General features: G+C 35.0%; 1 protein-coding gene across 9 annotated transcripts in view; it reads right to left on the reverse strand.

Annotated features, from left to right (window-relative positions):
* Positions 1-26441, reverse strand: part of LOC142984305 (calpain-A-like) — a 60129-nt gene that overhangs the window by 11478 nt on the left and 22210 nt on the right. For 3 of the 9 annotated variants that reach the window (XM_076131818.1, XM_076131815.1, XM_076131817.1), the window contains exons 1-14: positions 13067-13186; positions 11450-12172; positions 9818-9994; positions 8948-9066; positions 6453-6524; positions 6023-6157; positions 5186-5354; positions 4486-4667; positions 3297-3410; positions 2699-2805; positions 2115-2224; positions 1352-1548; positions 807-914; positions 399-441 (exon numbers count right to left, since the gene is read on the reverse strand). In XM_076131818.1, the coding sequence (XP_075987933.1) occupies positions 399-441; positions 807-914; positions 1352-1548; positions 2115-2224; positions 2699-2805; positions 3297-3410; positions 4486-4667; positions 5186-5354; positions 6023-6157; positions 6453-6524; positions 8948-9066; positions 9818-9994; positions 11450-12070 (2154 nt within the window). In that variant the 5' untranslated portion in view covers positions 12071-12172; positions 13067-13186. Of the gene's footprint in view, positions 1-398; positions 442-806; positions 915-1351; positions 1549-2114; positions 2225-2698; positions 2806-3296; positions 3411-4485; positions 4668-5185; positions 5355-6022; positions 6158-6452; positions 6525-8947; positions 9067-9817; positions 9995-11449; positions 12173-13066; positions 13187-25336; positions 25605-26441 lie in introns of those variants that run through there. The other 6 variants (XM_076131824.1, XM_076131820.1, XM_076131819.1 and 3 more) reach the window with 3 other exon arrangements.

Here is a 26441-nt window from a genome sequence, read left to right on the forward strand (position 1 = left end):
GGTCACAAATAGTATCAAAGTGTGCTTCGCGATTAACGATTAATCAATCGATTTACTCTTATCTATTGTGTCTCCTCACAAAAATTTTTGCAACATGACGTAGCCTTGTAGAGAGGTTGAAAATTATTAGGTTTATTTTTAAGACTTAAGAAAATAGTACTGATTTTTAGTTTAAAGGCTGATTGTATTGAATTATTCTGATTTCTTATTGAGGATCTGTATTTAAAAAATAGTTATAATGCTAGACAAGACAGATTTTTCGTGTTTCAATTTGTAATACTCGTTAGACGTCGCTACAAAGTTGTGTCATCTGTTTTGCTTAGAACTGTCATTTTAATCAAGCTATATTTTAAAGAGTATAGTTATTACTTATGTGTTTATTTTTAGAATTTACTTACCCTATCGTCAACATCACCCATGCCGATTTCTTCATCATTCTCACTGTAAAGGAAAAACAATGTTAAAAACACGTGGTAATTGATTGTTTGTAGCTATTTACTTTAAATACGAATGATACTCTTACCCTCTTATTCATAAAAATATTTGAAGTTATGAAAGGCTTATAAAGAGTTTTGTTCACTCCTTAGCAAAATGAAAAAGAGAAAACATATTATAGTAGTTTTATTTACTAAAATAGGTTTATAGTGTATTCATGAATTAGAGGGTTACAGTTTATCCTGTACAAGAGACACAAAAACACTAAACACATTTTTAAATTCGACTATTTATCTAGTATTCCTAGTTATATCAGTAATTATCGCGGATTCAGAGCTCTTAAACGTTACAATATTAGTATAGGTACTTACGCCATGTTGTTGCTCTTCTCAGAGAACACTCGCAGGAGGAACTCGCCCTCCTCCTCCGGCTCGAAGGTCGAGGGGATGATTACGTACGAGCCAGGGTCCAGCTTTAACCTAAACATGTTAAGAAAATGATTTAATAAGAAAAACAAAGATAAACAATAGATTAAAGTACTACCATTTACTATTCGCTATTTTTAACCAAATACTTTATCTTTTAGGTAAGTTAATGTAATAACTACAGGCCCCGAGTTCTTATCTCGGATAACGTTAATAGAGTTTTGATAATAATGAACTCTTAACAATCAGAGAATGAAACATGAAGTCAGAGAATTTTGTATCGCAGATAGGTATAGGCGCCTTATGGTCATGGGTCATGTTAGTTGTAGGGCTATTGGCCAGTGTTTACAGAATGACGATTTGATTATATTCAATTTCAATTCATAAACCAAATGGCCATATGTGTTCATAAGCCAGTTATCTGTTCGCAAACCATATTAAATTCTTGGCTAGTTTTATTGTAACTGGTCGGTGTGACAGGTGAATGTTACCTGGCGCTAACTTCTCTGAGGTTGATGAAGCTGGCAGATCTGGCGGCGCTGGCGTTGTACTTGAAGAAGTTGACGTCGAGCGGCTTGGGCACGTGGCCGTAGTCCGGCAGCCGGTACACCGCGAACCCGATGGTCAGGCATTCGAGCCCCTGGTGGCGCTGCGAGCGACGGTTCTTTTGCATCAGTGCTACGATTATCTGTGAAACACATAAATAAAGTTATTGTTTATTGTTATATTCATATCATATTTCTGTTAATTTGGTAAAATATAAAAAAATATTACAATTTTTTTTCTATTTTTTCATCTAAGATGCATTTTGAGCTAATTTCTAGCTAGTTAATCGCAGTCAGTATTACCTTAAGCGATGTTTAAAAGGCTTTGTGTGTATGATACATAACTACTAATTGCTTTATAGATGATAGAAAACAATGCATACGTATGCCTAACCTATCATTTGACGCTTGTCATGGTGGATGTAAATACCTCACACTTTTTTTTCCTAGAGTAAGCTATGGGACAGCAATAAACTAATCGAATAACCCATATTAAAGTTGTACAGTTGGACTGCCTTAATAACTTTAAGCGCAGTACTCAAAAGTGGGATAGTAAGTGTACGTAGCGACACACCTGCCGCACCAAAGACGCTACGCTGAACGTGACGTAATTTCAAATGATGTGTGTTATAGTGAGCGTGTAAATCGGAAGGTCGCGTAGGTGTGACCCTACACTAACGTGTTAAGCGTGAATAGGTGATGTACTAACGGTGCACTTGTTCTCGTCGTCCCCGTCGTCCACGTCGCGCAGCGTGACGGTGTACTGCGGGTTGCGCCAGAACGACTCCAGGTAGTTGCGGCACCCGCCCGCCGTCACTCCTGCGGGAACACACATATTACAACACACTCAATAAATAAAACTATATATTTACGATCTTTTATTTAGAACTAAAACAAATCTGTCATATCAGCCTAGCCTTTCTTCCTAACTAACTATGTTGCTGTCGGCTTTCGGTCTTACTGGATGCAAGTGTATTAAACATGCCTATCGGACTTCCACAGCCCAGTTACCTACTATCTCAAATGTTAGTCTCATATAAGAGGGGGGCGAGCCTATCGTCATAAAAAATATCCATAAAATACTCGGCTTACTATTGAGAATATTCAGACAAAAATTGAAAAAATCCACTTTGCCCGATCTCGGAACCGAGCCTGAGACCTAGTAATTAGTAGTAGTATACATTTCCATTGCTACCCTACAGAATTTACCGTTGATATTAATGCTTAATAGTATCATATTACGTCATAAGTACGTGCACGTATACGATATTTGCGTATAAATGAGTGTATTACCTCTGACCCACTCTCCTTCGAAGACAGACATCTCCCACTTCTTGGTGCAGCCCTCCGGACACTCCTCAGGGTCCAGCGAGTCTGGGTTCAAGTTACAGATCTCCACTCTGAAAGTAACATTATAAAAAAAAGTTACTAATAATCGAACAACTTAGAAGCAAGCCCTTGATGCAAAGTTCATGGCTGGCGAAGAAAAACAAAATTCTGAATGTAGCAATGTAGCTTGCATGTATACAAGTATGGGTGACCTGTTAACTTTATTTTAAAAATACACAGAATTATTCGATGTAATCTACTTAATCGTGCTCGTCAATGGTCTATCAAGTGGTTGGGCTATAACAGTAGCTTATTAATTCCCATTGCTTTATTTTATTACTGTACTGATTGCTCCATTCCATAGTGACCGCGTGATATTGAGAGTCTTCTTCATAATTGTTGCTGTCTTAAACCAACATACGAAATATACATGGTGTAAAACAACAAGAGTTAGATCAGATCAGACAGGGAGATCGAACCTGGGACTTTATGAATAGTTGTATACGCATACCACTTAGTCTGCACTAAAGTTGTTGTAACATAATAATATAGTGTTAAATACCGTGAGAAGTGATGACTGAAGTCTTGGTAGGACATCCAGAACTCGCCGTCGTCGTCAAAGTTGAGACCCATCTCCTCTTTCTCCGAGTCAGGAATGTAACGCCACTCCGGTGACCTGTACACGGAAAATTAAATATTTATTACATTTACCAAATATAAGTTTTCATAACATTACTCTAGCTCAGGGGATATCAACCTTTTCTTAGTCCAGGACCACTTTTATGTTATTCTTGCTAGCAGGGTCTAGCGTCAGTATATTAAAAATAAAGTGCAGTAATCATCCTGAAACTTTTCAATTTTAAAATCTTTCGCGGACCATATTTTGGCTTCCGCGGACCACCGGTTGGGAACCACTGCTCTAGTTAGTTAGGATCGTTTCACATCTGACGAAAGATGCTTCAGGCGTAGCATTATTAAGATCTTTCTTTATCATTCAGATTAATGTTCGGTTAAATGTGTTAATATCTATTTCTATGTTTTGTCGTAATGCGACTGATAATGCACGATGCATTTTCTGTCAGATATTGTCAGATACTTAGTGTTGGCAGTGGTGTATGGAATATAATCACATGTCGCCATAATAGTATTAGTTTTATGTAATAAGGGGTTAATCTATTGTCATAGACCAGATACATTTACTAAATCAGAAAAGGTTATTATAACTACGAACCGAGAAATCGAAACCGAGTACTTATCAATATGTGTAGAAGTTGAGAGATTAAATAAACTATTAAATTAATTTATGTCATAGGTCTGCGTAAATGTTTTTCCCAACACTTAAAGCGACAATAATGAATTAATGTTAAAGTAATTTCTTCTATTTCTTGTTTATTTAACCAAATCATTATTGTTTTCTCTCGCATGTGCTGTTTGCTTTTATAAGGTTGTACATCTATACTTATATTATAAAGCTGAAGAGTTTGTTTGTTTGTTTGTTAGAACGCGTTAATCTCAGGAACTACAGGTCCGATTTGATAAATTATTTCAGTGTTAGATAGCCACTTTCTCGAGGAAGGCTATTTATCATCACGCTACGACCGATAGGAGCAGAGTATCAGTAAAAAGTGTTACAAAAACGGGTAAAATTATGACCCATTCTCTCTTATGTGACGCAAGCGAAGTTGTGCGGGTCAGCTAGTAATAAAATAATAATAAGAGTAAAAGTTGAGAAAGATTAAGTCAATACTAACTTGTCACTCCATGGTCCGTTCCACTCGGCCTCGTTACCCCAAGGGTTCCGTAGACGTAGTAGCGGTATCTTACCGCTGCGGTTGGGGGTCTCTATGTCCACGTACTTCACCTTCGTCACCGAGTACGCGTGACCACGGATCAAGCCAGCTGGGGTCTCCGCTTCTAGGATGTTCGGGTCCGGCTGGAAACAAAAATAATTTGTTAAATACAAGAAATTAATATTTTATAATATAGAAGAAATAAATAATTGATATAAATAAGCAGACCAATTACGTCAGCATTGTCTAAAGTTATAATGTGTATTCAATTCCCACAGAACAAATATTAATTTAATAAGAAACAAATAGTTATTTTAAGACTCTATACCCAAGAAATAATATTGATTCTTGGTAAAACAGTAGTTGTTTTAAGAAAACACTTTATACAGTTATACACTCAATTTAATTGAATCATAAGTGTGTATAGTACAAAACAACTCGGTACAAAAAATCTTTATTTTTTTAAGTTTACAACAATGTAGAGATATACAGTGGCCCCACATTAGGCAAGCCTGTCCTGTGGGTACCAAAAGGCGATTTTTTCCTCGACCAGTGATTTTAACCAGAGACTTTTGCGTAGTAGTAGTTTTTAGAACTTTTTTATCACTGGATCTCTAGCATGGAAAATAATGAGTAGTACAGAAGAGCGGTGGTGGTATACCTCGATGCTGCATCCAACAAGCGAGTTCCTCTCGTAGGCCTTGAGCAGGATGGTGAAGAAGTTGGGCGGCAGCTCCGCCATGTCGTACATCTCGGTCACGCCGCCCGTGAAGTCCTCCATGGCTTCACACGTGCTGCCACCCTTCAGAGCCTCGTATGAGCCGTGCAGTCTGGACAAAGAAACACATAACCATTAATATATTGGCACTAGCGGACCCGACAGACGTTGTCCTGTCAACACGTTACTAATAAATTAAAAATTAATTAAAAAAACATTGTCCAGCGGACAAAATTGTGAAATCTAAACCATTCTCAGATCCCCTTGAACACACACAAAAAATTTCATCAAAATCCAGTCGTTTAAGAGAAGTTCAGTGACATACACACTTACATAACCATTAATATATTGGCATTTAGCAGTCCATTTCTGGGGCCCTTTCCTAGCCGGGGGAAGATGTTACTGGCTGTTCTCATCACTAATCTACTCCTCCTCTTTCCAAAATATTTTTAAAAAGCAATTTCGCCATCCAACTTCCTATAGTCAGATCTGGTGCTGACAAAAAGCACTCACAACAATTTTCTCTTCTGGGTTTAATTTCAAATTTTCAAAAAGTTTAGAATTGTATTTTAGACTCATTTAAATACAGTCATCAGTGTCCCGCAGACTTATCCAGCTGACGGTGGCCTCTTTGATATAGCTACTTTAGTTTGGATTTACACGAAACAAAATCTTTTTTTTTTACAAATCTATGCCCAGGCTCTTTACAAAATTGTTGGGGTTCAAATTAGGGCCCATAAACATACACACGTGGGCACAATACGTGAGTTGATTACTTACTTGGCATAAGCCTTCTCCAACAGTGCACTCCAGAACTCATTTCGTTCAGGTGAGTGCAGGAAGACGAGTTTCCCTCGGTAGGTGGGCAGCCGGTCGTCGATCACCACGTCCACCCACCGGCCGTACTGCCAGAAACTGAAATGTGACGGCACAACTCAATATTCACATACATATCATTTTTGTAAAAGATTTACAGCCTTTATAAATATCTTCATTCAGAGTCCATGAGTTGATATAAATAAAAAAATAATTTGACCAATTCGTGTCCCAAACTTGGGCAAGGGTCTCCTTCTGGAATGCTTAAGCCTCGAGTCCACCACGCTAGCCAAGTGCGAGATGGGGACGTTAAGCATGCAAAGTTTTACTTAATTAATGAACAATTTTGGTACAATTAGTATTTCGATTATATTAAGGGTGCATTGATACTAACCGGAAATGGAAGACTCCAGCATACTCCCCTTCATCAAAGTTCTGATCATCAGGAACCACTTGGAAGAACAATCTGAAACAATAATATTACATTATTTATTTACTTCTTAGCTAACACGATACTGTACGGTACGGCAACAGACAGTTCCCCAAAAATCATCGAGGGTTGCAGAATTTTAAAGTGCAGTGTTTTTGTAATGTTTATTTATTTTTATTTTAGTGTTTATAAGTCCGTGTAAAAAATAAAATTTATCGCCTTAAAGATAGGAACCTGGATCAGTAACTGTAATTTTAACTGTAACATTACTCCGTATTCCTACATAATGTTATAAAATATAGTCCTATTGTCGCAGACGTCTATCTATATGTTTGAGAAAAGCTCAAAAAATACTGAACGGATATTTATGCCGTTTGCACCAATAGATAAAAGAATTCTCAAGTAAGGTTATAGCGCATTATTTCTTATGATTAACCTGGTTTAACCCAGGCGAGGCCGGGGCGAGCCAGTAATTATTCATCAAAGAGCCTTGACAACGGATAAGGAGCAATGATTGGTGTTATCAATTTAAATACTGCACCACCCAAGGTCAATGATAAGCCAGATCCCGGGAAATTCGACAGACTGTATGTTATCAGACACTAAACTGAGTTTATCTTGAACTGTGTATGAAAGGACATAATGACACTGTGTGGGTGTGGTCACACACATCTATACTAATATTATAAAGCTGAAGAATTTGTTTGTTTGAACGCGCTAATCTCAGGAACTACTGGTCCGATTTGAAAAATTCTTTCAGTGTTAGAGAGCCCATTTATCGAGGCTATATATCTTTACGCTACGACCAATAGGAGCAGAGTACCAGTAGAAAATGTTACTAAAACGGGGGAAATATTGACGCATTCTCTCTTATGTGACGCAAGCCAAGTAGCGCGAGACAGCAAGTATTACATACATAATATCAATACATAATGTTATATAGTTAATAACGGTCATGTGCAAGTTCGGCAATAACTATGTTAGTCCCATGTAAAAGGGGGCGATCCTATTGCCATATACTAGGTACATTAGTAACCTCCGAGTTACTTTGGAGAAATATTCCAATAGAAATTAGAATAGACCACAAAAGAATAGAAATTAAAGAAGATTAGTACTTTGCCTAACCCGGGCATCGAACGCGAGACATCATGATCAGCAGGCGGACAGTGACAGCGCCGCAGGGGCTTGATTGCGAAAGTATTTAAAATAAAATGCCTTTCCTGAATCCTAGTTTATATTTATTTGAATAACAATTGTGGACCTGGGTGGGTCCACAATAGGTGGGTTTGACTTTATAGACGTAGAGGATGGCTTAAGTAAATAAATGATAGGTCATCGATAGCAGCTGCATATGTGTGTAAGTAGGTAAATATGATGATAAACATAGTTTATATATGGAATGTAGTGTATTTCCTGTTATGTCATCTGCATGGGTGGACTAGAAAACTTGTTTATTATGATGATATAATAAACAAGTATTCTAGTAGTAGTAGACTATATGTATGTGAAAAAGAACTCGCATCTCAGAAATGCCAAATATTATCATCCAATATTTGCCAAATTGGGAAGTTCAAACAGTTTTGAATCACACAAATATGTTGCACGGGAATCGAATCTTCGCGCCACGAAGACAATCTGTGTAATATATAAATTTAATCCATTTATGTCCCACTGCTGGGCACGGGTCTTTTCCCGTAATGAGGGAAGACTTATCCTTAAGTCCACTGCGCTGGGAAAGTGCGGATTGTATAATACTGTGAAATACTCAATATAATATTGAATGAGAATTCAGAATTTTGGTAAGTATGGGAGAAACAATTTTCAGTTGCTTGGGCCCCATGAGCTTGAAGCTTGAAGCTTGGGGGTAAAAATTCTTACGAGCCTCAGAGAATATAAAGGCTTTTGTAAAAACCTTGCACCATTTCTATCTGTTAGCCGGTTGTGGTTAAACCATGATAATATGGTTCCAATCGTATTATGGATCATGGACATTGATGTGATAATAATATAGAACGGATGTTTTACCCGTCAGCTTTTTTATCATGTGGTTAGTGCGTTAAAAAAACCTTTCTCTTTTTATAATTAATGTACACTAGTAGGAACGAGGTACTCGTTTGATCCTAAATAGAATACTAGTTTGTGACGCTATACTAGGTTGTTCTATACAAAATTAAGTATATTTGATGTATCATAACTAGTAGTTTTAGTTAACTGTTACCATTTTTCTACCTAAAATTAGACTTTTTCAGTTTAAAGTATTCTGAGAATATTCAGAATCCGTCTAGGCGAGTTTTTGGGCCGTTCTAGGTTTTCTAAATCGCGTATGTAAAAACACAAACGCATGATAACTCAATCTTCGTGCCTTTAGATTATAGGAGACTTTTTTCTTCTTTTCAAGATTAAAATGGTTAACGGATGATGAAGTGCTGATCAGCATCTGATCAAGAAGATATACTTACTTTCTGTGCAGCGTGAGGTTGGCGACGGCGGCGAGCAGCCAGCAGTCGCCGAGCTCTCCCTGCTGGACGTCGAACCGACTGTACCCCTCCACGAACAACTGCGGGTCCTCGCATATTTCCTACAACAATACAATATTCATTGTTATAAACATCATCAGCCTAGCCTTTCTTCCAACTATGTTGGAGTCGGTTCCAGTCTCACCGGATACGGCCCAATACCATTTTGAATCACTCATTATTATTAAAATAATATAATATAACAAGGAAATCTAAAAGAGTTGGTTTTCCTGATCGTGTAAAAATTTGTGTACAATCTGGGTAGGTGCAAATTTTTATCGTATCCAGGACAAAATTAATCGCTAAAGCAATCTATTTACTACAATATAACCGGTAAACATCTATTTTTCCTCTATAAAACACGATAAATTATACTGCAAATAGTAAGTCACTACTTTGGCCAGAATATTTACTTATATGATTCAACATCATTCTTTTGCTTTAACCCACTTCGACACACGATTTAGTCATATCTGAATAGTTTTATCAATGGTACAATTAGAATTATTTATAGATACAAAGCATTCAATTTGATGCTGAGTATTGCGCGATATTTAACTCGAACACGAATAAGAATCTATGTATCTGCGTAAATCCAAAACTTCGCAAAAAATTGCGGCTCGCTAAAGTTAAAGGGTCTTAATCATAAACACACTATAACCCTATTTTAGTAAAAAGACTACTTAAATATGTTTTCTCTTTTTCATTTCGATAAGGAGTGAAAGAAACAAAACTATTTATAAGCCTTTCATAACACTATATATTTTTATGAATATGGCGATATCTGTTTAATAAAAATCCAGGATGACTTACCCCAGGCCTAAGCCAAGTGATGGGCCTGTCAAGACTCTCCTTGTAATAGAGACTGCGGTTCACAGGCGGGAACTCGGGGTCCTCGAACAGCCTGCCTTCAGCTAGGCAGCGAGACCTGATCTCCTTGAAGTCTTGGTACGAGGCTGGACCAAACGAAGATGGACGGGTCTCACCTAGCTGTGGACAGAAAACGAAACATTAGACTTATTATATGAAACTATCTTTCTGCCCGCGGCTTTGCCCGCGTGGAAAATCACACTCTTTGCACGAGGTGTTCCCAAAAATTCTTTCTTACTGCTCCTCTGCACTTGATAAAGGAATCTTCATGCCAAATTTTTACTTTCTGCGCTTAGTAATTCCGATTGTGCGATGTCCATCAGTCAGTCGTCAGTCACGGAAGAGTTTTATACATATACTAGCGGACCCGACAGACGTTGTCCTGTCTACACGTCTTTAATTTGTAAAAAAATATTAAAAAAACATTGTCCAGCAGACAAAATTTGAACACACACAACAAATTTCATCAAGATTGGTCCAGTCGTTTAAGAGAAGTTCAGTGACATACACATTTACAGAAGAATTATATATGTATATAAAGATTAATTGATGACCACAACCAGGAGTCGACGGGCTAAAATACCTACTACTAATGAAAGATTGGAGTGAGAGAGTAAAAGGTTCCTTAACTTATAACTAGTAGAATAATGTTATAATTGACAGAACATAAAGAAACGCTCGTCTATAAATATTTCCGTATTTCGGAATACGGCTTACTAATGATATGTAAATATGTTATTTGTTTAAGCTAGAAATCCGTCTAGCTCGCGTTAAATATTTGACTAACGCATCGCAGTGGATCACTTAGTAGTTAAATAGAAATAAGGAATATATGAAGCTAAATTAACATAACACAATCTCTGGCCCAGCATCGCTAAGTGTAACAAGAAATATTTAAATTAATTTCGTGCATTTTTAGTCAGCTTTTAGATAGTTTAAAAGCGGTGAAACTACGAGTAGCATTCAATCTAGCACTGAATTACTGAATTTTTAAATTCGCCTAAATCCTACTATTATCACCAAAAATATGTTTTGTAGCTTTTGTTCCGTCGACATTAGACAAGACAGGAAGCCAAAATAGAATAAATGGCTTGAATAAAAATAACGACATTTTTATTTACAATAATAGCGACCATTCTAAGCACTATAGCTTGACCTATTTGGCAATACTCCCATACTAACAACTTAGTTGTGATATGTTCATGCCAAAGAAGAAAATCAATACCTAGCAAAAATGTCTTCCTAGAAGTGATTTATGTTTGTTGTCCTATATTTTCTGCCAAAATGGCGTTATTATACGGGTTAAGTTTTCACGAAAACAGTAGTTACAATTTTCACATTTGCAGAATATTTTAGTCTAGATTTAGGTTGATTTAAGTACCTATCAGGAGATAGAAAATGTCTTCATTATTGAATATTTAGTTTTGATGTCAACGCTTGAGATATATTATGCCCGTACTTAAATAAAATTGTGATTAATAAGATTATGGGTTACTTTTCCAGCAGTCAGTTATATCACACTATTTTTTTTTCTAATGCATCGTATTCAAAAGGTTTAAGAATAAGAAAACGAACCCAAAATAGCTGTTCACCAGTAGGCATACGCATTTTACTCCCACTATAACTCGGCGGCATCTTCAATCTGTATTCTTTGTGGTAGTCAACAGTTGAGAGCCTCTTCATCGGAGTATACTGCTTGATCGGTTTATTCGTCAACGTCACTTTAGGCGATCCTAAAGCCTCTTTCACAAATATCATGTTCTTGTTTGCTACAACATTTCCTCTGTCAGCGTACTCAGCCTTAGCCACAGGAGTTTCGAGATCTTCCACCTTCGATTTGTCAATAGAATCCTGTGTTTTAGAAGCCCAGAAAGGTCTGTATGAGCTATTCTGACGAACTCTAGGTTGCTGGTACGTGAAATCCGAGACTTTTGCCTTTTTGAAGTCTTCAAACATTCTCGAAAAGAAGCCGCTGTCGCGGGTGACTCGGCCATTTTGCTCGATCTTTGAATCTCTTTTTTCTGATTTCTTTTGTCTCAATATTCTCCCTGACTTAGGAGAAACGATTGAAACAGTTTTCTTTTTCCACGTTTCTGCTGTTGTTACAACAGCATCCGTAGCGTAATAAGTCTTCAAATAACCAACGTCTTCTTTCTTTAATTTCATGAACGCCTGTTCCACGACTTCCTCCATCATGATGTTGGTGTGTTCAACTGCTCATGTGTTTCCACTTCGGAAGTAACTGATTACTGATACGATTTATTTTAATTGGTTCAATATATTAACTAGGTTTCTGTTCTGTTACAAGGTCGGATGATTAATGTAAAAGGATAATTAGCTCCGTAATGCTTTGTTGTTAGTGCAAACAAAATGTGTCGATAACCGTTGATGGTTGATTTTTCCCGATACCAAATATAATAAGGACGTAATAACAATGTAATATCGAAGCGGAAAAATAAGTAAAAGGGAAAATTATAATAACATATGAAACAACAGTGAAGTGGTTAAATAATGAAGCAATTTCTATTTTAAAACATGGACAATATATTTATTGTTGTGATTACAGGGACTGCTAGTTGCAATAATTGCAAATTACACTGGCCGCATAAAGGAAATCTGCGTTCTATTATGATCTATATTAGAACAATAAAATGCCATTGTTAATAGCAATTGACATTAATAAACAAGTTAAGGGAGCAGAAATGTCTCAGCAATCAATAAAAAAATCTGTAAATCAGAAGTTGCGAGGCCTTGATAGAAATAGTTATTGATTTTGATGACCGGCCTATTACACTGAACACTTATGAATGTGGTTAAAACTTTACAGTATGGTGATTTGAATATTTAAACCGAGACGAACATGTGTGGGTAAGTGTGTGAATATTCAAAAATATTTTGAAAGATATTGCGTTAAAGAAATGGCAAACAAATTGTGCCGGTAAACTTCATTGCAAGAATTGTGCGCACGCTTAACATCTTGGGTATAAGAAATTCGCACGTGGATATAAGAAAGATATTTTTTTTAAAGTAGATAGTGATATAGTTATTTGAAATGGATGGTATTATTTTAATATAAAATGATCGAAAACGTTAAACAGAACTTTGTTATTGACTGTTATAAAACTTTGTTTGCAAACAACAAAACATTATATTAATACACTGTATTAAAACTGTAAAATATATTAAACCAACCGTATAACTTTAATACTATTTAGAAACTATTTTAACTCAAAATGAACACTTCACAGACGCACAAAATTAAAAACTGAAAAATGTTATAACACTATTTTCATTGTCCACTCGTGCATTACTGAAATTATTGACTGCTGGCTGTCGACTGATAACACTACAGCGTTAAATGTAGAGCTATAAGGACACACGCGTATGTGTGTGTGACGGAAACTCATAGACTACCTATTATTTGTTAACCCATGGTGTACGGGAAGCTACGCGATAAAAGTTTATACAACATTTTTATTTAAACAGTCGGTTAAAATGACACCTTCTTAAACAAAATGTACATTTTTATCTCGTTGCTTATCTATAAAGTGTATTTTCTAAATCAATCATGTGATCTCATAGTATGAATCTATCAATTAAATTCTGAACGATAAATGGAAATGGTATCAGTAATACAGCTGTTAACTAAAATCGATACGTATTTGATATTTTATCAGATACGTGTGTGTAGTATCAGATAGTGTCGTAACGTTGACTTGGTGTTTCCCACAATAAAATATTATTTAAAAGTAAACCGTTCTACATAATATAAACATTATGTTACATCAAAAGCTATACAACATTTTGTTAGCTTGACTAATTAAAAAGTGGTCCCAATGGTGAGCCCTGTGGGACACCACGTCACAATACAGGTGTGGTTGTATGACATCCACATGTTATCAGCGCATCGAATCTATGGTGACATAAAAAGATAATTACCGTCCTTGTTCGTGGTTTGGAAAGAGTGCTTTTAAGTTAATAAGGTTTAACTGCTATCGTGACTGTGTCAAAGGCTTAGTTATGTACGATGTTTTGCGCTTATATGTTGAATAGATAAATTGCATTGTTTACGTAAAGTGCACAGGATTCAGCAAGGAAGGTAAGTAGTCAATTTTTTTTCTATTGCTATGTTAATTTAAATAATATTATTATAGTTTATTGTGTATAAGGATAAAATAACGGTTAAAACACGTGTCCACTAACAATAATACATACAGTTTGCACGTGACCTGTGTATTTTGGTTTTGCAACAATTTGATTCACTCAAAGAAAATGTTTTTAACTTTCACTAAATCAATACAGTAATTAATTAAATTATTTTATTATTTATTTATTTTTTAAATAAATAATAAAATAATTTTTTTTAATTAAATTAATTAAATTATTTTATTATTTATTTATTTTTTAAATAAATAATAAAATAATTTAATTAATTACTGTATTTATTGGATATCACTCAAAGAAAATGTTTTTAACTTTCACTAAATCAATACAGTAATTAATTAAATAAACACCTTTTCAACTTTACGCGCGACAAGTAGAGGCTCCATGGATAAGTCGACTGAAGTTATCGAGTAAATTGATAAACGAAATCTGTTTGATAAAACGTTTACTACATATATCCCAAATGTGATATGTATTTAATCGTAAAGTGGGGTCGAATTAAAGCATACACAATGATAACGACCTAATTCTGCTATATGTAAAAGAAATATTAATGGCAAATTTATGACTTGTTTTAACACTTTTAGATAAATGTCAGATAGTTTAGCAATAGCTTGTTTTTTACTCTTCTATAGGTTAGTCATTGTGAGTAGAGTAGTAGCAGCAGAATTGTAGATTTTTGATTCGTCCTAAAGACATTAAAACTGAGTAACGATCGACATTGATAAAAGCAGCAGGTGTACCTGATATCAGTTTAATGTGTATACGGAGTGTAGATGACATGATAGTTGTCACCACGGCTGTCATTGTAGTATCTAGTGTAGTAAGATTGTACCGTTTGTCGTAGATAATGTTGATAGTATTTTACACGTCATCGAAGGCTTCGTCACTCTGTCATATTTTCATGACGTTTGGTGTATTTTCATTTAAGAAATAGAAAATGCGAATTCTTAGTGATTATGTTTACTAGTTACCGAAGCTAAAAATAAAGTAGCCCACGTCACGATTCACGTAATTTTGCAGAACTAGGAGGCATAATTAGTTTAAATAACTGCTCCGAACTAAAGTAGGACGTTATTTATTATTTGTTTATACATAAGATAAGATAAGATAAGATAAGATAAGATAATATTTTATTTTGCAAATATGGGTACAAAATATGTTACAGGTGTTAGGTACTTAAATTTAACATTGTTCAGCCATATTTAACCTAGAGGTATGCAAAAATTATACAAACATAAAACATTTACAGAAATTCAAAACAATAAGTAAAAATCTAGAAACAAAAACAAAAACAGTAATAAAAATGTTGTTAGGCTTAATAATTAAGGACGTTAAACAAATTTCGTTTCTGCTAAGAACTCAGATATGTTATAATAAGCTTTGTCTGCTAAAAAGTTTCGTAATTTTTTTTTAAATAAGGACATGTTGAGTTTAGTACATTGTACGAGTTTAGTGTTTCCAAATCACGAATTCTACTTACATCTTTATTTATTCAATTTATGGCCGGTTTTCCATTGTATTAAGGAAAGTTATGGGCCCGTGTTTTGGTAAAAAATATTTTTTTAAAGGTACTAATTCTAAACTATGACGACCGCCGTCTGATCTGAGGTTGCTCATCTCACACAAGTGGTCGATAGATCGAACCTGTTGTTTTATTTGTGAAGTTTTCAGTTGGCTATGTTTAGTTCTGACCATTCGGCATTCTCATTGTTGGAGGATACCCGACGGGACAGCAATGGGTTAAATATTTTACGTAATGTACGTAATATTTCAAGTAAAATAGACACTTATTTCTAATAAAATGTCCCCACGGTATGCTAACTATCTGTTATTCAAACATTGTTATTCAAAAACACCATTAAATAAATTAGTGTGATCGATACGTGGGGCGAGTAAGGTCAAACGTCTAGACTAGGGGCGCTCCCCAGCAGCCCTTATGTATCTGTGGCTTACAATACTGTTTTATGGCAGTTTTCTTTGTTGGCGCGGAAACAGACACTTTAAGCACTGTCGCCAGACAACTTACTTTCAGACTGTCTGCCTGTTTTCGGAAGGAGAGGTGGTTATTGTACCTACCTACTAAAATAAATTATATTTTGTTCGCCGTCGCGCGTATATTTCTTTTTAAGATTTATAGTGCTTTCGTAAAGTATTGTTTATCTAGTCTAGTTGTCGCCTGCCTAACCTTAAGCTTTCTGTACGCTTGTTTTTAAAACGTGCCGTTCTTCTAACCTAGCTGCCTGGTAAAAATAGTATTAATTGTGATTGCTCTGTGATAAATATGCCTGCATAGTATTCCCTTATAGAGTTTGCAGAAAATTGTCGACGTTTAAAATGTTAAAGAGAAAGAATTTTGGAAGTGATAAAGGTAGTGCGTAAGGCGATTAACACACTGCCCCGCATCATGCTGCATATTGCGTGTCGACGCACCTACGCGCGTTCCTGCGGGAGTGCAGATCTGCATCATCGTGCGGGTTTTTTGCGCACTCACGCGCGTAGGTGTGTTTTGTAGATTCACGCACGGCGGCTCTCATTTATTCGCCGTTCTCTGTGGTGGTCGTGCAGTACTGAGCATCACGATAGTCTTGATAAAAATCACGCGCGGCACTGCGGGATTCGGTGTGCCATAATAGCAGAGTGATTGCGAATCCTGATATAGAAATCGCTTCCGGGGATTTTCTTTGGAAATGTTCAGTAGCACTGTAGTACTGTAGCCTCGAAATTTGTGTCCTGGTAATAATACACTTCAATTCTGAATAGCGATTTTTACTTTCCCCGTGATTCTCTGAATATTTCCCGAGGGGAAATTTCCTATGGTTGGTTTTCGCATCGATTTTCAGAGAATTCTGCACGAGTAAAACATTTACCTGGAATTGTGTACCTTTGTGCAGTGGTTATATTAAGATTCGATAGGATAGTTCATCGTAAATTGTAAACCGAAACATGTTGTCTTATTTTTAAATTGAGTGTAATCTAAGAACAGAACATCATTTAACGCGTTACTGGTGGAATACTCAAACAATACTCAATTTTAAGTAACACTTACTTCGCATTGCAGCGATATAAATTTTGAGTATCATTTTAATTTAAGCGTTGTTTGAGTTCAGCCGTAGTCTATTATTATTGAGAGCCCGGTGTAGTGCGTTGAAATATTTATTTTGGCGCGAAAATACATTACTGAATTCTTAACAATTTCTTGAAATTCTCACTTATATTAGAAAACACAAAAGATTAAATAAGTATTTTATGAAATCTATTTTATCAATCCATCGAGTTGTGAAATGCAAGTTCTTCTTCTCAGAATAATAGTATAAAGAAAATCAATCTATTTGTAGAAAACAAAAAGAACTGTTTTCAGTGACTATCCGTGAGTTTTCAGTAATTTTCACAAAATGTTTGATATACGTTAAAGTCTTGCTTAACTTATACTCGCTAGTTTCATATTATCATAATAATAGTGGTTAAGTCTCAAAATACACACTACGTATCACTGTTTCAATTGGACTATTCCATTTAGGCAATATAAAATAATGATCATGTACAGACAATAACACCAGCGATGAATAATCGACAAAATTGATCTCTTGATACTATTCATTGATATGTTTTCATTGTTTTATACATACAATGACATACATTCAACGGAATCAAATAAGTATGAACAAGTGAATTACAAACCCTATTTAATGGCCCACCATATTATATTTAAAGGCCCACGTGACATGTTATTTATTTTTAGGAAAACCTGAACGAGGAAAGCTAGCACGAATGAGAGTTGTTTAAAAAGTTATTAAGGAAATGCCTCCAACCCGTATTTCATCTCCATTGCAGACTCAAGGCTAACAAACCTCCCGTTCTGGGAGAACCATGCTTACCGGTGGAACGGTAATAGATTAGATTTTAGATTTTATCTATCCCATGTTTTCCAGAATCAAAACTACAATAACAATCGAAATCTTAGCGTCATAGTAACTGGAATCGAATGCTAGTATGCTACATAAATTTATAGTCGACGTCTACGGTGAACTTCTTGGTAGGCTGCCAACTCTTGCGCAGACATCACACACGTTCATATTTACATACGCGAAGATAATCCTCATATATTCCTGTAGTTTTATCATCTGTACACTATTTGTTAACTTTTATAAGTCGACGGCGATGATCAATGGAGTAATTAGATAGTTTTTTATCGTAAATATGCAGCGATTTTTTGTTATTTTCATTCATTTTGAGTGCACGTTGGTTAGAGTATTTTGGTTTGTGGGTATTATGAAATAGTTCTGTGTATTTTGAAGAGACAATTTTACGCTCTACAGTTAGTTTTCTAGACATCTGTCGTTCCGTATAAACATTATCTTAATTCTTGAGTATATTTGTGTAGTCTTATATTGAATTCTTCCTGCTTTCTTGTATTGTCACAAGACTAGTCAAAATCTAACTCTTCTCAGACCTCGACCTTCTATGGAGATAAATCATGGCTTGTCTTTATTCGTGACTCTTTTAAGTAGGTCTAAGTATATTCCTTCATAAATACTCGTTTTCAACAGGAGACTGTCGGGGAATGACTCACAGGACTAGAAGGTAGCAAACAGACCCCTCCCTGTCAGTCATTGATCCCCATACTGAATAAGAAGTTCTTATTTTGTCAAACTCTACAAATTCTACAAGTTTACCCCAACGGCGCCACTCAAGTCGTGAAAACTGTAATAAATATTTTAAACTAGTTTTAGCACGTGTAATTAAACCGCTCATGTTTGTGACCCAAATATCTCCTACGAAACGGACGTTTGGTATTCAGTTGCGGATGAGCGAATGATTGATGTATGTGTGCTATAGGCGCGGTTAATGCTAATCGAGTCTATTATTGATTGAATGACTAATTATAAGGGTTATTTTTAGGCCTGACATTCGCAGATGGAGTAGAGTTAAACCAATGACCCCTTACGACGAATATAGGACCCTTTGTGAGTATAGGACAGGTATAATTGGGTATGTTAGGTGGTAACAGTGCAGAACCAATAATATAACCTGCATTTCTGTTACTATAGTGGGTTTATAAAAGTAACCGAAGTCTAACCCTCTTATTCATAAAAATATATGAAGTTATGAAAGGCTTATAAAGTGTTTTGTTTCTTTCACTCCTTAGCGAAATGAAAAAGCGAAAACATATTTTAGTAGTTTTTTAACTAAAATAGGTCTATAGTGTGCTTATAATTAAGAGGGTAAGACTAATCTAGAACTGGTTAATGAGTTATTGGGTTGTAAAATATTGAGTAGTTGTCATTTTACGTACACAAAGTGTTTTAATGGATTTCTTTGAATTTAACACAAAGTTGCGTAACAAAAACCATTTTATTACTAACGTGTACTAGTATTAATGAATGTAACCACTGTTATTGTTTTATTTCGTACTAATTGTCGGTGTCCTCACAAGATATGACAGAAAGATAATAATGCATAGCAATAAGACGAGTATGCAAGTCGTAAAAACCTAAATATCCCAAGGCAATGTATGACATTAGAGAAAAGATAGGTAGATCTATTTAGTAGATCTATCTAGAACTATTTTCTATTACTATTAAAAACTTCTGTTTTTAATAGTAATAGAAAATAGTTAATCCGTGTTCTAAATTTCTTCATTTTGGGTGAGATCTACGAATTCGAGTTTCAGAACCAGTCGTATTTTATGTGCTTGTAAAAGTCCACACGTCGCAAACTATAATCCTAGAACGAGAGTCGGTTCTAAAAATGAGATCTCGAGAACTATAAGGTACCTACGACCGTATTAATTCAAATTACAATTTGTACTATGCGTGTACATTTTGTAATTATAAAACAAACCTGTTTATACTAAATACTAGGTATCTTCACGTTGCAGAGTTCATTCATTTGCAATCGATTGTTCTAAGAAACTGATTCATGCATGACTTGCTAGTAACTATCGGACCGCAAAGGTGGTACACAGTTGCAAATAAAAGGTGGAAACTTGTATAATCATACTTAATAAGTTCTTTTACAACTAGACTGTTAAAATAACAAAAGACTGAATTGTTTAACCATAAAAACGTGATAATAAGCAAATTATTTAATTTATCCTGGATCCAGCAGACAGAGGCAGCATTAGTGCAATAATTAATTTAGGCAAAATCAATTTAATATTTTGTCAATTCAAAACTAATATTTGCAATACGATGACCAGTCTATGAGCTTTGTACTACAGTCTAAGCGCTTTCTCAACTTAATCTGTGGCACAAGCTAAGCCCCCGGTTTCTGCTAAAACAATCAAAAATTTTATTCGCACGGGAAAAGCGGGGAAAGTTGTAATATAAATATTACGTTATTATTATGATAACGCTTATCGTTATCGCACTTCAAGTTCAATGTCAGATACAACCTTATCGTTGTGTACTAATTACGTGTTCAGTTGACATCATTGCAGTTTGATTCTGACTAATGTGGTCACGGTGCGAATATATTAGGCCGTTGGCCAATTGTAAGCATTAAATGGTACCTAAGTCACGGTATATGTTTAGGAATTTCGATAGTTATTTATGTAAATAGAAAGAATGCCTAGGTTTAAAAGTAGTGTTCAAATTATTTCTGGAAGGTAAACAATATGTCTGGTGGAGACAGCGACAGCGTTTCCTTTGGTATGAGGATATATTGCTAAAACTTTGACCGGGTGACTCCTACAGAATTTGTGTAAAGGAAAGTTAAGGTATAGAGCAAAATATGTAGTGAGCCATATACTGAAGGTACGAATTTTTATATGCACATGCGTTTCGTAATTTTCTTTTTCTGGTAACCTCTGCTTCGTAGGGAATCTAATGATAATAATGGAATGAAGTTATTGAAAATACCAGTAAGAGCTCTAGCGGTTAGCTAAATATCATAACACGCATTGACATTCAAAATGTACCGGTATTGTTTATAAAAGTTTGGCAGCTCATCAATATTTATTTCTGCGCTAGGGGCAATAAACTATAATTTGGCATGATAGTCTTCGTATTGTGTTATGACTTTAAGGTGTTCTGCAACACATTTTAACTGTGAACACTATATATACAATAACTAAGCTATTTGACTATTCAACCGCAGACAGCAGATATAATAGCCCAAGACATATACATAGACGTATGTGTGTTGATGTCAAAACGAAAGTTTAACTCGTGCACGCTATTTTCTATTTTTACGACTGTATAACTAGTAAAAAAATTGTAGCAAATGCAAACTAAGAATCAATTATTTGTGAATTTTCTTTTTTAATTTTTTACGTCCCACATCTAAATATACTATATACTTTTGAACCATCTAGTGCACTGCACAATATAACGACTGCTATCTCAAACTGCACTACAGATACACACTGTTCGTGACAATCCTCTGTTAACCTAAGACAGGACTCTAAATCGTTAGGAACTTGGTAAGTACTAGGTGTGTAGGGGGCATAAAAATAGATCTGCAAGTACTCAGCCCGGAAGAGGGTTCTTTACAATAGGAAACAGAAGAGCAGAGACTTTGGTTATCAATGTCGGCGAATTTTTATAGTAATTAAAATATATTTTACAAAGGTTAAAACGATTATCTTGTGTTACAATTTCTTTTAATTTTTAGTCTGCTTTTCTGACATAATGCGTAAAGAAATAACCATATTATCCTGAAACTGAAAACGACTTCTTTCAACAAGACGTCAGACGATGCGTTAAAAGATAAGCCGCTCTAAATTGGACAATTGCATGTCTAACAAAGGTCACGAAGGAATTAACTAGTTGACTCTTAAAGTTTTATGCTCTCAATAGACTTGAATGGACATTTTAACAGTGCATTATAATACTTCTTTCTTGGTCACAGACGCACTAAAACTAATCTTGTCTCCCATTTACAAACATACAAACAACGGACAGACCCAAACAAACTATTTGTGGGTTACCCAAATATTTATTCTGCGTGGATATAGAACTCACTATTCATTATCCATTTCACCAAATTGTGCAACGTTTAAGCTACTAATACAACAGTTATAGTATTAGTATTCGTGACAGCTAATTTTTAAGTAGAAAACGACGATCCATTTTTGGCATTGCGCTCCCTTGCTGAGTCACTCATTGACGACCGGCGCTCCCCAATATAGCTGTCGCCAAACGACCGGTAAAAACGCTAGTTAACTATTATTGGAAGTTTCCTTTAAGAATTTGGCTGTATATTTACGCAACGGGAGTAACTTCTGGTGATGCTTGGTTATCAAAATTTAAGGAGCAGTATATGGACTTGATATATTTTTAACCCATTACTATTCCACTGCTGGGCAAGGGTCTCTTCTCCTCCACATTATGCGTAAAAAAACGTGCAGTCATTAGATAACAATCACGGGGAAAGAATGTAAGTGATTTACAAGGAAATTAGGTTTTTTTCTGTTTGATGCTGGTACCAGGGGCCGAAACAAGCAGGTACCTAGTAGTGGACGACGTCCTAGAGCTCTCAGAGGTCCAGAGCTCACTAGTTACGACGACCAAAACCAGAGTTGGCTTAAAGTATTTACTTGTAACGTATACTCCACTACCTATACATATCTTTACAATGCTAAGTTGTTTTACACATAAATGGTAAATCCAATTAGCACTATTTACGGATATTGCAAGCATGAATAATTTTTATTATTATTCTTGTAAATAGCAACTATTAAATATGTATACGATGATCTTAGTCAACGTCAAAACTATAGTGCATATAAAATATTTATTGCAATGACATAATATTTTATTTAATAGGTAAACCGCAGCCTTTTCAGTCACTACCAAACAGTTTGTACAACAACAAACGATATGACTAAAATTACAAACATATTAAAGTACCTAATTCTTAGTATAATTTTGAACTCAAAATTTCATTACACATCATTTATTTAGAGAAAAGCAGTAAGCAAAATAGTATACAACATTAACGCATATATAAACATTTAATAACATTTGACAAGTAGAGAAAAGTTGACAACAAATACTATAAAATCAAAGCAGCTCGAGTATATTATCATTTATTTAGCCAACGACCATACGTGACAGTTGAGTACCATCCATCAAAAGCCGCGGAAACGAATCATTTCGTGTTCCACCATAGGACTGTTGGCACGCACTCTGTTACAAGATAAACAATGATAAATACAAAACAGTACATCTTTAAACGTCTGACGTTGGCCCTTGGTCTTCCCACGCTCAAATATAATGATTCTAGTCCATAGAATTGTTTTTCTACTTGTACACATCTTTGCCTAGTAACAGTCGTATTAAAGACTAGGGCTGTACAAACAAGTGTACCAAAATTCAGCATGTTGTGAACTTATTTAATTTTTACCTTATTTTTAGGTCTAATTTGGCCGTACTATGTTAATTAATTTCGGTGAAGTATTGATGCAATCTAGAGATCAAGAATAATAGGTACAGGCAACGGCATTGCTTAAAAAAAAAATTAAAGTTAGGTACCTATATTATACAGGGAGGGGTCTATAATATTTACTTTTTTTATCATGTATAGTCTGAATTGTTCGTCAAATTTTAATAGCTTACTCTTTTACTCTAGTGAAGAACAGCGTTAATATTTCATAGATCACAGATATTTTTTTACATTTTTATAGCAGTAGTAAAATCAGTTAATACATGCTCTGGTCACTGTTTATGGTTTGACCGCGAAAAACCGTATAATTTGTTCGATAAAACGTATCAAGAAAAATTCTCCGTGTCAAAATATCGTATTCATAAATCAAACAATGCGTTACATTAGGAAACGCTGGCACTACAGTTTTGTGTTATTCATTCAGACGTTAGTCATAGCTAATTTGTCATTTATGTTGGTAGATTATAGGCTTGAGAGTTTAAGTCAGACCGTATGGCCTTGTCAAGTACATTACACAAAAATACTTGAAGGTATGGTTTTGCCTCGCTCGTCGCTTTTGTTTTGGGAAAAATGGTATTTTACTCTTATTTTAATTTACTTAGTTACGCTATTGGAACAAAGGAAAGGTTTTAAACTCCCTGGAAACTCTTGAGTTTAACAGTTTCAAAAGACATCTGGGTCAAGTTCCAAGCACTCCAAATTCAAAACCCTACAAAGGACCGTCCATAGTTATCAAGTCTATTTGTAAATCATCAGTCTAACTAAAATCTTTAATCCATCTTCTCAATAGAACTGTACTACAGTTCATTGACAGCAATTAGATATCAACATATAATAAGAACGACATTTGTCAACATTGAAAAAAAATTGGCGCGCAGACGTAAGAAAAAAAGGTACGAATCCGCCTTAAAAATGAATGGTTATACTTTTTGCCGCTATTATAACGTTATCTGATTTACTATAAACTCAAGGGAAAGGTCACGATATCCTTACATTACTCACAGCAGGGGAAACGTAAACAAGCGACCGAATTCGCGGGCAATGACCAACGTACAAGAACTTAGCCGTAATGCATTAGTGCTTATTCATGTGGAGTCAATACACTGCGGGGGTGGTTAGAAACACGATTTATTCGTTAATCCCACACTGTGAGACATTGTTTATTAATTTAGGAACGTTTTAATCGAAGATCGTTGAACACGTCATTTGTTAGTACGCGATAATTGCAAAATTTCTTGGTAATTTTAGCGATTTTACGAAATATTTACGGCACATTAATGTTACCTAACAGTAATATGCCGTAAGTTGCCGGGAGTTAACAGAATTTAGGATTGGTAACTGCCAAATTCTGTTAACTCCCGTAGCGTTTGGTATAAACAACAATCAGTTTTTTAAAGAAAATGTTCGAAACTTATTGGCTTAAGTGTATTATTAAAAAAAGTTGTCTACAAATTGGTCTAAATCTTGACCTTATCTTAAATAATACTAAGCTATATTTAAATAACTCTACAGAATACTATATGCATTGATTAGTTTTAAAAACCTGTTCTGCTGGTTTTTTTAAATATAATTTGATATGTTATGTAACTTAAGTCAGTTGGAGACTTGTTAAATAAACCTCATTATTGGCTATGGATTCAACTGTGTTGAGCCAAATCCTATAAAGTTGATAGACCCTACTACTTGTTAAATTCCTGTGATCTTATGATCTATGGTGTCATATAATTATGACACCATAGACACACACACACTTGTGTTAGTGATCAAAAATCTCATAATCAGGTGTAAATTAATGACAGACTTAAATACTATCTTTCTCAAGATTTCTAACTTAAACCTGCAGTTTATTGATGAACCAAGTCTATCAACTAGGTAGTTAAATACACAGCTAATAACACAAATACCTACCACTTTGTAATTCTTAATGCTGGGCAGAAACCGCTTCTGTTCCACCTCCTTTTTCTGGAATACTTCATTGATGATGTTGCCTATCGCCTGTGCTCCATATTGCACTAAAGCCTGCCCTCCTTGGTTGATGAGCTGCCTCCCTGCCCCCTGCAGCATGGCGCCGAAACCAAAGCCGCCATTTTGACCCGCCATAATGGCGACTCACTCACTCACAAACTACTCACTATCTTTTGTTTTTGATCACTTTACTAAGACATTTTGGGGTTGACTGCGGAAGACATAGCATTTATATTTAGACAACTTCTTCTAAACATTATTGTGTTGATAATGTTTATAAAAGTTATCTAAATGTTTTATTTTCATGTAGCTATTATTATTATTGTGCTGTGTTTACTATGTAACATTGGTGGAGTACTAAAATTCTATGACTTTGTATTTAAATATAAACACGACATTGAAATAAAAATTATTTTCCTGTGAAGTACCTAACTGATAATCTTTTAGAACAATACAAGTATTATGACTGAAAATGAAAACATGTTCAATTCTATAAACATCCTTGAAACTTGGTAATTCAAACATAAACATTGATTACTTCCTGTTTAACCAATTCTATACAATTTTAACTAAACTGACCTACTTATATATTATTTAAAAACTACATAATTTAATTGGGAACTAAAAAAAAATTAAAAAATATCACCGCACATTTTTCACTTAAAAAAAAAAACTGGCACTGGACACAGCCATTCATCCTAGTGTGAACACAATACTAAATAGGAAACTGCATGGAGGCCCCAACTATTCTATAGTGATGTCATCTGAACTACACATAGTTGTGCTAATTAATCGACATGGGTAATTTTTTTCTCACCATAGTTCAAGAATTTGTATGATGAATGGCTAATAGACAACAAAATGTGTATTTAGTTTGCTTACTAAGTATAGTCACAGTTTATATGACTTATTTCAATAGTATATCATTAATAATTAATACATTTTCATTATTTTATGGGTTATTTACTTAAGCAAAACTATTCCTATTACTTAATTTGTTCTTGTCTTATAGCTTAATTTAAATTTTTTTATCTAAATGAATGAACTA

This window comes from Anticarsia gemmatalis, chromosome 26 (assembly GCF_050436995.1).
Source record: "Anticarsia gemmatalis isolate Benzon Research Colony breed Stoneville strain chromosome 26, ilAntGemm2 primary, whole genome shotgun sequence".
NCBI lineage: Eukaryota > Metazoa > Arthropoda > Insecta > Lepidoptera > Erebidae > Anticarsia > Anticarsia gemmatalis.